At 36.9% G+C, this 12,795-nt stretch overlaps 1 protein-coding gene across 1 annotated transcript in view; it reads left to right on the top strand.

The window, feature by feature from the left end:
• The window catches only part of LOC125279389 (nephrocystin-4-like), a 192,306-nt gene that overhangs the window by 147,842 nt on the left and 31,669 nt on the right, over positions 1 to 12,795 (top strand). Inside the window, 3 exon segments of the mRNA XM_048209024.1 lie at positions 4,795 to 4,985; positions 9,278 to 9,438; positions 11,099 to 11,279. Of these exon segments, the coding sequence (XP_048064981.1) occupies positions 4,795 to 4,985; positions 9,278 to 9,438; positions 11,099 to 11,279 (533 nt within the window).

Raw genomic sequence — 12,795 nt, 5'->3', positions numbered from 1 at the left:
TCTTTTTAAAGGGGTGGGTCCTTTAAGGCTTGTTAGTAAATAGCGTCTGTTATGATTGGCTAATGTCATTGCATGGAAAAAGTATCAACACCCTCTTGCTATTGCATGCGAGTAAGTTTTTTGAAAACAATAACCAAATACAACTCATTTACAGACAAAGCATTACTTGCATTTTGCATTGTAGCTGCACTCAAATCCAATACGGTTGGCTGCTTCATCTTTCAACAAAAGTTTCTTTGTGAAATCTCCATAACACTGTGCTTAATTTACAAAACAAAATGTTCCGAAACAAAACATATAATCCTACAACGTGATCCTGGACACCATTAAAAATAATCCATCCACTTTTTCCTAACACGGGTATCCTGTAAAGAGATGCATATAAGCTGTTTAAACACGACACGTCAAAGCAAATGTTCTTTTACTCTTCCATTTGTCCTGTTGTCAGCAGACACAAGCGCCTGGAGAATGCCTGAAATTGAACGGACATCTATACTGTATCCAGTGTAGACAGCGTCAGTGCTTATAATGGTTTCTCATTGCTTTTGACACAACGCTCGCATCTGGTGTAAACAGTTATCAGTCATTTAAGCAACGTAACACATGTGAGTGGGGCCTATGGTGTGGTGATATAAAAAATATTTGTTGATGTCTTGCTCTAGAACAGGGGTTCCCAAACTTTTCAGCCCACGACCCCCAAAATAACGATGCCAGTGACTCGCGACCCCCACTATCCTCGGAGGTGGTTAACGAGTTGTGCACAAAGGCGAACACGCACTAACGCATGTTTCACACATACTCTGCAGTGCGCATTTTTTTCTGTGCCCATATTAACGGATTTCACACTGCACGCGGATGCGGTCCGGCAGTGCGTTCCAGGAGCGGTGCGTCTGCAGCAGTGCAGCGATCATTTACGCGCCGAGTCTATTTTTGCTGTGCTGCACAGCGCTGAATTAAAACGACAGCGCACTGTTCGCATTAAAATAAACATGTATTGACGTGAAAAAACTAGTAATTTCATCATAGATTCATATAGTTCAAAGTCTGTTACACAGTTTAAACACGGCTGCCTCGGGTAAAGCAAGGAAAATAACACCTTACCAGGCATTTAGGTGAACAAGGAGACATAAACAATAGCACTCGCCTCTGAAGGTGGAAAAACAGTTCTTTATGACCTGAGGGATTTATTGTAAAAAGATTTAAAAGGAAAGAAAAGACGAGAGTCGCCTGTTTTTGTCTATTTTAAGTTTTTTTTTTTTTTTTTTTTTTAAACGTTTTTGATTTTAACATAAAGCTTACGTTTAAATGTTTTGCCACTTGCGTGAGCAATATATAAATCTAAAGTATTACTTCAGATAAATATAAAGTAATTAAATGAATAAAACGTTTAAATATAGTGCGTTTAAACGTGACATCTATGAAATATAGTGTAGGCCTATACAAAGAGAATCGCTGTGCTGACAAGCCATATTCAGTAACAACTTTTGGATTTGAAATAAAAATAAGTAAATGTTGTGTTTGTGATACACAGCCATGGATCAGTTGCGCACTGCAAACGCGGCATATGTGAAGCGCGTGCTTCTCCGCTCTCCTCCGCTGCCTCCCTGCGTTTTCTTTTTTGATCGATATTAACCAACATTTCATTTTGACAAAAATAATATCCAAAGCTTAAAGCCTAAAGAATTACGTGCACATGTCTTAATGTTTAACATGTTGCAGTAAACTGACCTGCTGCAGCTGATGCTGTTGCTACTATGTCATTAATCTGTCATAATCACCTCAGGAGTCACGGCCAAGTGAAAGGAAAATCGAAAGGTTGATGGCTTTTTTATTTGCATGGTTTTTGTTTTTAATTTAACTACTATTTTTAGTATTTTGTGACAATTATTGATAGAATATACTATTTCTAATCGTTTAATTATTTTTTATTTTATTATTATTATTATTTTTTTTTTTTTTTTTTGATTTCTGGAAATCATCTCGCGACCCCTTCCTCACTATCTCGGGGGGTCGCGACCCCGACTTTGGGAACCACTGCTCTAGAAGCAATCATATGCAAATGTTTTTTCTTGTGTGACATCACAAATCACACAAAATCCAAACAAGCCAAATTTGGAGCTTGGTTGAATAAATGCTTTGTTTATAATGGTTTGCTGCAGTCCCCTATACATGTTTTGATCAACTAATGACGTGGTCATGGCCTTTAGTTATGCTTTAAGATTTATGTTTTTATATTATCTGCAATTTTGTGTAAGATAAAGAGAGCCATCACTTTGATAGGCCATTGGATTTTTAAATACTGTAGACTGGAATGCTGTTAGAAACTTTTTTTTTTTTTTTTTTTTTTTAAACACACAGTAAGACTGGTGAGTCAGTTGACATGACTTTGACCTATTGGCTTTTAAAGGTAGATGGAAATACCTGAATACATTTTCTCTTTTGGAAAGGAAATAAAACTCTGGTTTATCTGCTAAATGAATCTCCCTTCTAAAATACGAAGTTACTGTGCATTTGTGTGTATTCTGCAGTCACTCTTAGAAATCTCAGTTTTCCCACTCATCATGCAGAGCTCCATTCCTTTGTTTACCAGATGAATATTGATGTGAAATTCTCGCGTAGCTGTAAGGCCTATTCTTTTAATTGAGGAATTCAAGTCATTTGATTGGCTCTGAGGTCAGAACTGACATTTTGAGTGAATAGCACTTAAACTCTAGAATTGTGATGTGATCGCGCTCAGTGGGCCTGCCAATTGTCCGCACTCTAAATAGTTTCTATCCTTATCTAATTCTGAGTGATTGATTGCTAATCTTTCTCACAAAGAGAAAAGAAAGCAATCATCCCTCCCTAATCTGTCCCTCCATTTTAATTCATTCTGCTGAGGATGGAGACGAACTCTTCACATTGCCCTGTCAGCTCTCAAATGTCACCTAGGACTTTGATTAATTCATTTATATCCTTTCATTTAATTATTTATATCTTTTGTTTATCCTCTTGTTCGTGTAACAGCATGAAGTTCTAAACCCAGCTTGTTGGTTATTAGACTTTCGGGTCTGAATGAGTGAACCCATCGCCCCTGAGCTCCTAGTGTTGAATGGACATGTTTCTTCAGGTGCAGAGCAGTTCAGTGATGGATGATTATTGCTTACATAAAATGCAGTGGACCATTACTGGCTAATTAAATTGATTTAAAATATCATGTTTTTAAGGAAGTTGTTTCTCCCCAAAAGTCCTGCCTTACCAAATCAAACAAACAAACAAACAAACAAAAAAAAAACCTTTTTATTATTATTGATTTTTCTCTTCAGTGAAAGAGCCACAGTGCAATGAATTTGCAAGAAAGTTATTGATTTTGCTTTCAGGAAATGATGAAGTTCCACATGATTAAATGGGAAGTTTTGTTTTATGATTTACCTGCTCTTTCTGACTTCAAGAGACCTTCAAGCATTATTTTTTCAAGCTCTGGTACAAGGATACTGTTTTATTGTTTTTAATTAAGTGAGCGGTTTCAGTCAGACAGGTGTTCACCATTAACTTTATTAATGGCAGTCTAACACTGTTAGTTTTAAAGGGTTAGTTCACCCAAAAATGAAAATAATGTCATTAATTACTCACCCTCATATCGTTCTACACCCGTAAGACTTTCGTTCATCTTCGGAATACAAATTAAGATATTTTGGATGAAATCCGATGGCTCGGTGAGGCCTTCATTGCCAGCAATGGCACCGAACTTCTCACGATCCAGAAAGGTACTCAAAACATATTTAAATCAGTTCATGTGACTACAGCGGTTCTACCTTAATATTATAAAGCGACGATAATACATTTTGTGCGCCAAAAAAAATATTGACTTTTCAACAATATCTAGTGATGACTTAGTTAGTGGTTCGGATTGCGAAACTTCCAAACTGCTGAAATCACATGACTTTGGCACTCTGATTCGAAACAAAAGATTGTTGAGAGTGTTTTGAAATCGGCCATCACTAGATATTATTGAAAAGTTGTTATTTTGTGGTTTTTGGTGCATAAAAAGTATTTGTTGCTTTATAATATTATGATAGAACCACTGTACTCACATGAACTGTTTTAAATATGTTTTGAGTACCTTTCTGGATCTTGAGAAGTTTAGTGGCATTGCTGGCAATAGAGGTCTCACTGAGCCATCGGATTATATATTAAATTGAGGTCCAAAGATGAACAAAGGTCTTATGGGTGTAGAACAACTTGAGGGTGAGTAATAAATTACATTATTTTCATTTTTGGGTGAACTAACCCTTTAATGTAGATCGGTTAATGAGTGCATGTTAGGTTTAGGGTTATACAGTTTTCAAAGTATACTTATCTCAGAACAAAAAAGTTTCATCTCAAAAGATCAAGAAAATTTAGGATCCTCGTTATATGACCTCTAGCCATTAAAAAAAACTTAAATAAGTTACTATTGATCTGGTTGAAAGGAGTTTGTCATGGTGTGACTCAGACAGATTCTTCATCATAACGTGTCTTGAACTGACTCTCCATCATTGCATCGCTGATACTGGTTCTTTATGAAGGAGTCACTCAGACTGGCTCTTTATCATCAAGTCACTGAGACTTGCTCATCATTGTGGAGTCTCTCAGATTGATTCTTCATAACAAAGTGCCACCAAGTGACTCCTAATAATGGGGTACTTAGACTGACTCCACACATAATATTTCTTTCAAATCATTTGCAATGTCCTCACTGATCCAGTCGTATTTTCAATGCTTTTCAGTAATGTTGCATTCCCCAATACCAATCACTTGTCTGTCTCTCCTTAGAGTCCCTCAAGCTGGTGTGAATTCAGACTGGCCCAGTTCTGTCCATTTCACCTTCCAGCTCTACCGCTTCCCCCCTGTCACCACCGAGCGTCTGAAGCTGCTTGACCCGGAGAAGAACAGCAAGCTCAAATCCAATCCTGATTACCCATGCGTCCTCTCCCTTATCAACAAGGACGGCACACTTAGCTCTGGTATGATTACAACCCTCCTAAGAATACCTTATAATTCTGCTCAGCACTCCACAACACTTTTTATTTCACTTGTTGTATTGTTTTAAAAGCATCTTTGCTAATCATCTGAAAACAAAGCATATTTATGGCACTCATCAAAATCGCAAGCGCCACCTTTTTGCTCTAATGAATTTGATCAATGTCCGTAAAAATTTATAGCAGTTTTTAACTGCAACACATGCAGTGTTTTAGTGAATAAAGCTCTAAAAATGAGCAATTAGAGTTTTACGACTCTTGGCCGAAGTCCAGTAATTGCTTTTAAGAAGGAGTCATCATACACAGTAGACTGCTGAGGAGAAGTGTAGAAACGGCGTGACTTTGTGATGAACTTGGTAGTGCTGAGAAAACAGTTTTGGCTCTGTCGGTTCGTACAGCTGCCAAAAATACTTATTACCTGCCCCTGATGTGAGTTATTTTTATCAATAGTTTCTCATAGACTGGCAAAGGCTGATAATTCAAAGCACCTTAAAATGTTGAGCTAAGAGCACCTCAAGTACACTTTTCCCATAGTCAGAGTGGGGCTTTTTGCTCTCATGTTATACCATGAAAATCTTGGCTAAAGCGCAATGCATTATTTGTGTTTCAAGCACCTCCTTGACTGAAAAAAAAAAAAAGGTCCCAATCCGAGGAAAAAGCTGTGCGGCAGTTTTACCACTTGCTGCATTTCGTATGAAATTGTCTTTACTGATTGGCTAGATAAAGTATCCGATGAGGTGGAACACACATGACATAAGGACGTGTATGTCTCACAATGAGTAGGCAGCCTCTCATTTGCCTGTAGCGTACACCTGAGAAGAACGAAGGAATAGATGATAGAGATAGCACAAATGTTGAAGAGTAAGATAGATAGGGTGGTGGAGTAAGAGAACAGAAATGAGACAGATAATGAGAGGGTGATAGAGCGAGAGAGCATGACGGAGAGATGCAGGGATACAAGAGGATCAGCTTTAACAGCCTGTTTTCAGCCTTTTTATTTCAGAAGAGACATAATATCATACATGAAAAATACATCTAGCGTGAGCGTGCAAGCCTTCCACCATTTTTAGTCTAAGGATCCCTTGGTGAGCAGGGACCCCCTGTTACATTTTAAGCCTGCCCTGTATCAGGGTTTTGTATATCTGTCTGTCCATCCGTCCGTCAACCCGGATATAGACTGAATATTGAACCACATTAAAGGATTAGTCCACTTTTAAATACACCTTTCCTGATAAATTTACTCACCCCCTTGTCATCCAAGATGTTCATGTCTTTCTTTCGTCAGTCGAAAAGATATGAAGGTTTTTGAGGAAAACATTCCAGGATTATTCTCCTTACAGTGGATTCTACAGGCGTAGAACGTTCAGCGTAAGCGTTATGAAGAATGCGGAAGCGGAAAGTACGTTCAATGCGATATTTTGTTTATAAAGCATAAACGGTTGTATTTTTTTCGAAAATGACCGATCGATTCACTAGATAAGACCCTTATTCCTCATCTGGTATTGTTTAAAGCCCTTGAAGCTGCACTGAAACTGTAATTTTGACCTTCAATCTGTTGGTAGCCATTAGGGCTGCACGATATATCGCATGAGATTGTCACGCGCATTTCGTCAGTAAAGCCGGTTCCCTGATTACCGCTAAATCGCCATCACCTGCTTTCAAATGTTGCGGCATTTAATAGACAGAGCCGTAGATCACTGAAAAGCCACGCAATATCGCGTTCATATTGCAGATGAATCGCCTTCGATAATGAACGCGATATTGCGTGGCTTTTCAGTGATCTACGGCTCTGTGTATTAAATGGCGCTCCATTTGAAAGCAGGTGATGGCGATTTAGCGGTAATCAGGGAACCGGCTTTACTGACGAAATGCGCGTGACAATCTCATGCGATATATCGTGCAGCCCTAGTAGCCATTGAAATCCACTGTAAGGAGAATAATCCTGGAATGTTTTCCTCAAAAACCTTCATTTCTTTTCGACTGACGAAAGAAAGACATGAACATCTTGGATGACATGGGGGTGAGTAAATTTATCAGGAAAAGTGTATTTAAAAGTGGACTAATCCTTTAATGTATTCACATACTTTCTTTTGGTGCTTACATAGCCGAGTTATTAAAATAATTACCAATGAATTACCAATAATTACCAGTGACCCGTCCATCCATCCGTTGATTTGGAATTTTAAAGGCATCTAGTTCTCAACCCTGATATAGAATGCATTAGTGTATATACTTTGTTTTGATGCTTACATTGCAGGGCTATTAACATAATTACCAATGATTTACAGTGTACATTGGATTATAATTTTAGTTCATTTTAATGGGGGACAAACAATGAAACATTTACATTAGCTTCTTTATCTTTCTTTTTTTCCCCAAAAAAATTATTTTGAGTAAAAATGATAATTGTCTGGTACCCTAAGGGTTGTAGACCCCCTATTGAAGACCCCCGCTATAAGGTGTTAAAGCATTATGCCACAGTGCACAGAATTCAGCCCTTAGACCCACCTCTGGCCCATCTGTACAAGACAATGAGCCATACAGTGCCATAAAGATTACAGGCTGAATGATGATATTTTGCGGAAGGCCTTTTGATGTCTGTGGGGGGAACATCTGTACCCTGTGGGTTATGATGCTGTTATTGTGCAATTACTTGTTGTTGCATAACAACTTCTCATCCTAGATTCTCAGCTGAGCATTGCACTTCTCTCCAATGAAGAAATAATATTTTTGGCTCTCTGCCTGAAGTAGCACAATGTAAAAGCAACATCCAGTTTAACATTTTGACTTCATTAAGCATTAGTGTTGCATTTGCTTGTTTTGCTTGGCCACGAATGAAAATGCATCCCGGGTTTGTTGTGTTTATTTGTGTTCAATTTCGACTGTGCTCAACCTGATTGACCCCATAAATCCAGTCACTTCACTCAAACTGCTGTTGTTCCCATAAACGCACGTCACCAGAGTGTCCTTGCTTAACTCCATACTGTTTGTTCTGGATCTTTTGGCAGCATTTGATGCCGCAAACAACAAACTATTGATCTCTAAGATGGTAGAAATGCTCATTTCTAGGTCAGTGATTTTGTGGTTTGTATCCTACCTGGATGAAAGTAGGTAGCAAGTCAACTGGAAAGGCTTACACACCTTACTCCACAGGGATTGATGCTTGGACCTTTACCCCTTTCCTTTTACACTAGGCTGTATGTATGCACTTTAAGGATGCATTAAATTGATAAACAATGGCAGTAAAAATGTTTTTTTTTTTTTTTTTCCAAATACTGTCTTCAACATTTCATTAAGCAACACAACCACTAAGTAATAAAAAGAAGAGTTTCTTGAGCACAAATTAATTATTTAAAATTAACCAATTTATTTATCATTCAAATATTGAACTGCTTAATATTTTTGTGGAAACCGTCACACATATTTTTAGGATTCTTTGAATAGATCTTTTATAAATCTTTTATAAAATTATAAATGGCTTTACTGTCACATTTGAGCTATTTAATGCTGAATCCTTGCTGAATAAAAGTATTAATTTCTTTTAAAAAAATCCAGACTTTTCATGGTTAAACTACTGCACTTCCCTTTTTACTAGTCTGCCAACATCTCCGCCTTACATCAAAAATGCAGTCTTGCACTTCTTTACTCTTTTCGTACACATGTTCCCCACTCTCTGGCCTACCAGCATCTGCTATACATCCCTTCGAGTACATCAGCAATACTTCCATACACTACTTTACACTTGTTTTTCCTGACTTTAAATCACTGCTCAGGTCTCCACATAAAGTATTGGTCCAGGATCTTCTCCAGCTTTGCATAAAAACATAAATGTAACTGCAATGTTACCCAAGCACTTTCAGAACTGATTACTGTCATCACTTTAGACATGGGGAATCGTGTGGGAACATATAGAAACATCTGCGCCTGCAGCACTTGCCAGTGTTTGATATTCATGACTGGCAGGATGTAGTGCATGCTAGAGGGTTGTAGCTCAGAAATGTTTATTTAAATTTCCCACATATTTGGCTTGGTGGCTATAAAGATATCAGACTGTTTGGTTTTTACATAAAAGTCCTTGCTTTAGAGAATTGGACGTAGCGTTTGATCACCCACCTGAGATTTGTGTTAAAAATGGGAGATTTACTTCAGTCTCATTCTTAATGGGCATTAAACCCTTCCCTTTAATCGCAAACCTGTTTTTCTGTCTTCTCTCATTATTCATGTTCTTGATGTAGCTTTGTTCTTTGTTGTTGTACTTTTATTTTTCTCTTACTCAGGTTTTCCTGGTCTGCAGCTGCAGTACCGAGTTGACCCGCAGTTCCTCAAGCCAGGTGAGCGGGGGTGGTTCCTGCGATACCTGGCGCTCCACTCCCTGCAGATTGACGTCTGGGACAGTGAATCCTTAATGCTGATTGGCTCAGCTGCAGTGGAGCTGAAGGTAAAATGACCTATCAGGGTCCAAAATTAACTTTTGCCCCTCTAGAATTAACCAATAAATATTTTAAGCAGCCATGAAACTGCATTTTGCATTGAATAATGTTTGTCTGTCTGTGTACTACCTTTTAAAAGTTTGGTGTCAGTAAGATTTTTTTAAATTATTTTTTTTTAAATAAATGAATACTTTTATTAAGCATGGATGCATGTTCAAAAGCGACAATAAAGACATTTATAATGTGACAAAAATATTTTTATTCTATTGCACATAGATGCTATTCATCAAAGAATCCTGAAAAAATGTATAACCGTTTCCACAAAAATATTATGCAGCGCAACCATTTTAAACTGTGATAATAAATAATAAGAAATGTTTCTTGAGCACCAAATCAGCATATTAGAATGATTTGCGAAGCATTGTACTGTATGACACTGAAATCTGGAGTAATGGCTGCTGAAAATTACATTTCAAAATATATTCAAATAGAAAATAGTTATTTTAAATTGCAATAATATTTCGCAATATTACCATTTCCCCCTGTATTTTAATCAAATAAATGCAGCCTTACCTACCTCAAACATTAACATGCAAATTTAACTCTAATTTTGTGTTTGGCAAGTGTTGATTTTAAACCCTGACACCTACAGTAGATATGAGTATAAAAATATTTATTTATATTTAAATCATATTAAAACTCCATTTTTAGGGTTTGCTTCCAAGAAAACCATGATTTTGACATTGTCTTGATGTCAAAATGTTAAAGTCAGCTCACAGAATAAGCTGACAGAATGCCAATAAAGGCATTTACATGACCTTACATGTTGAACATATTTTCCATAAGGTCATGCATGTAAACATACTCAAAGACTCAATGTGCTGCACGCCAAATGAAATATTACAATAACCCAACATAGCCCACACAAACCATGACAAAACAATAATACAACAAAACTCAAATTACTCTCCTTGGCAACAGCCTTGCAAGCCCTCAACTTGCCATGTTGGTAATAACCCCACAAGCCATACATAGAATTTTGACACAGGTACAAATACTGCCCTCATTAATAGCCCAGCAGAGCTCACACAGCTGTTTAACTCAGACAGACAGTCACCCTGCACATCGAAACCTTTCTGTGGTATTCATTATTTAGTGTGCTCAGATGGGAGTGTCATGTCGAAATTATGAAATATGCATGCCATACTTCAGGACACCTGCGTCTGTTAGATCTCACCACCGCAGGTCTCTTGGCTAGAGCTCTCATCGATGTCAGCTGTTGAATAAAGGTTAAAACAAAACAAGACCAGAAATAGATACAATCACATCAACATAATTGGACTGTTCCTCTTTAGCATGAATTCTGACCTTTTCAGAATTAACAAAGGGTCCATTTATGCTTCAAACACAACCACAAGGTCGTCAGATGGTGACATTTGTCAGTAGCCTGTAACATATGTCTTAGTTGCTGGTTATTTTTGTTTATCTTTTTGTTCTACATGGTTAGATCAATAAAATGATTCAGGGGGCATGAAGAATTGCCTTGTTGTTTAGCACATTTATTTATGAATCACATTATATTTAAGACATTAAATTGACATCTTTATATATAAATAAATTCAATTATAAATTATATACAGTATTAATATTTGTTGTTTACTTCTTCAGCATATGCTGCGTCAAGGCCGTGCGGCCGTCCAGGTGAGCCATGAGCTGGAAGTGATCACTACTGAGTACCTGCAGGATGCCAACTTTGCCAGCAGGCATGACAGCAAGCACAGCGCCACTCCAGCCATCAGTGTCTACACTACCGTAAAAGGAATTCTGCATCTGCGACTTGGAAACGTTGGTATGGATAATGTGTTAATCACCATGTTGTAATGTGTCATTTTTTTGATAGCAAAATACTTGCTCTACTTTTCTAGTTTGATATGCAGAGACATTTATAACAAAGCCATTTGTAAGATTATTTCCCCCGAAAAGTTTAAAGTCCCCCTGTGGTGAAAATCAAGTTTTTAATGTTGTTTGTATATCTATGTGGTGTTTTTAATATGCTTTAAGACAAACCCTGTGCAAATTCATAAGTCAACACCATTGCTGAGTATTTTCTCTTTAAAACACGGTTTGAAATCGCTGGTGTTTCGGGCTTTACCATATCATTAACTATGACCGCTCTGAAGCAGGGAGTATTTTTTCTGTTTGATATGAAAATCGGGTAGATTTAGCAATATGGCGGGTGTATGATGTATATTACGATTCTATAATGATGAACTATATGACTTTCTCCACTGATGTTCTAAGTTGTCCAAAGCGTTTCTAAGGATACTGATTTTTAGAAGGCAGCATTCTTCTGACTCTTAAGATGACGAGCGAGAACATAGTTTGTGTAACATTAGCAACACATTATTAGCAGCTGTTTGATAACGTAGTCAAGCAAAAGGCTAATCATATTAATTACCGTTATGTGTCCAGTGTTGTAAAAAGCGATACCATTGCGCAGCGTTTACCTCAGTAAGTTGACTGAGTGGATATCTGTGCTCGTGTGAGTGAGTGGAGGCGGGGCTAATTAGCATATTCATAGATCCACGTATACTTAATAAAGCAAGGGTGTAGAGTTACATTAAAGCTATTTTAAGGCTTGAAGAAATTTTTATCACAGGGAAAAAATGTTTAAATATGCCATTTTGGTGTTCAAAGATCTGGGGCCGTATTCACAAAACATTTTATCTTACCACTAAGAGTTCTCCTAAATAGCAGTAAAAGTTCTTAGCTAAGAGTTTTCTCTTAAAACCTATTCACAAAGCTGCTGAGACAAACTTTTACTAAGGAATAGACTGAAGTCTTAAGCTAAGAGTAAGGGCGGGGTTGACCTCGTTGCTATGGAGTATACACACAGTGATTGGCTGATGGGGGTGGAGTCAGCGATTTAATCATAGAAATATTGTAGAATGAGGTGTCATGTTTCCAAATTAAAATAAAGGTTTTAAAATACAAATGTTGCCATAGTCAAAATAAAATGTTGCCATATTGATGCCATAAAGGTTTTAAAATGTAGGCTAAGTGTCACTAATTAAACTAGTATATACAGTTAACTAGTATATACAGTTAATATATATATTATAGTATATATATATATATATATATATATATATATATATATATATATATATATATTAATAGTAAATAGTATTATAGTAAAAAAAAAAATATATATATATATATATATATATATATATATATATATATATATAATTTTTTTTTTTTTTTTTTTTTTTTACTCTATTCAATCATTTGTAAGTGTGAACTCAAGAAAACCACTGCCACAGGCAATCAGACGATATTTATTTATTTGTTAAAGATTTTTT

The sequence above is a fragment of the Megalobrama amblycephala genome, linkage group LG12 (assembly GCF_018812025.1).
Source record: "Megalobrama amblycephala isolate DHTTF-2021 linkage group LG12, ASM1881202v1, whole genome shotgun sequence".
In the NCBI taxonomy this organism is placed as follows: Eukaryota; Metazoa; Chordata; class Actinopteri; order Cypriniformes; family Xenocyprididae; genus Megalobrama; species Megalobrama amblycephala.
Note: the sequence above shows the minus strand (reverse complement) of the source record. Positions and strands in the feature narration are given on the sequence as shown.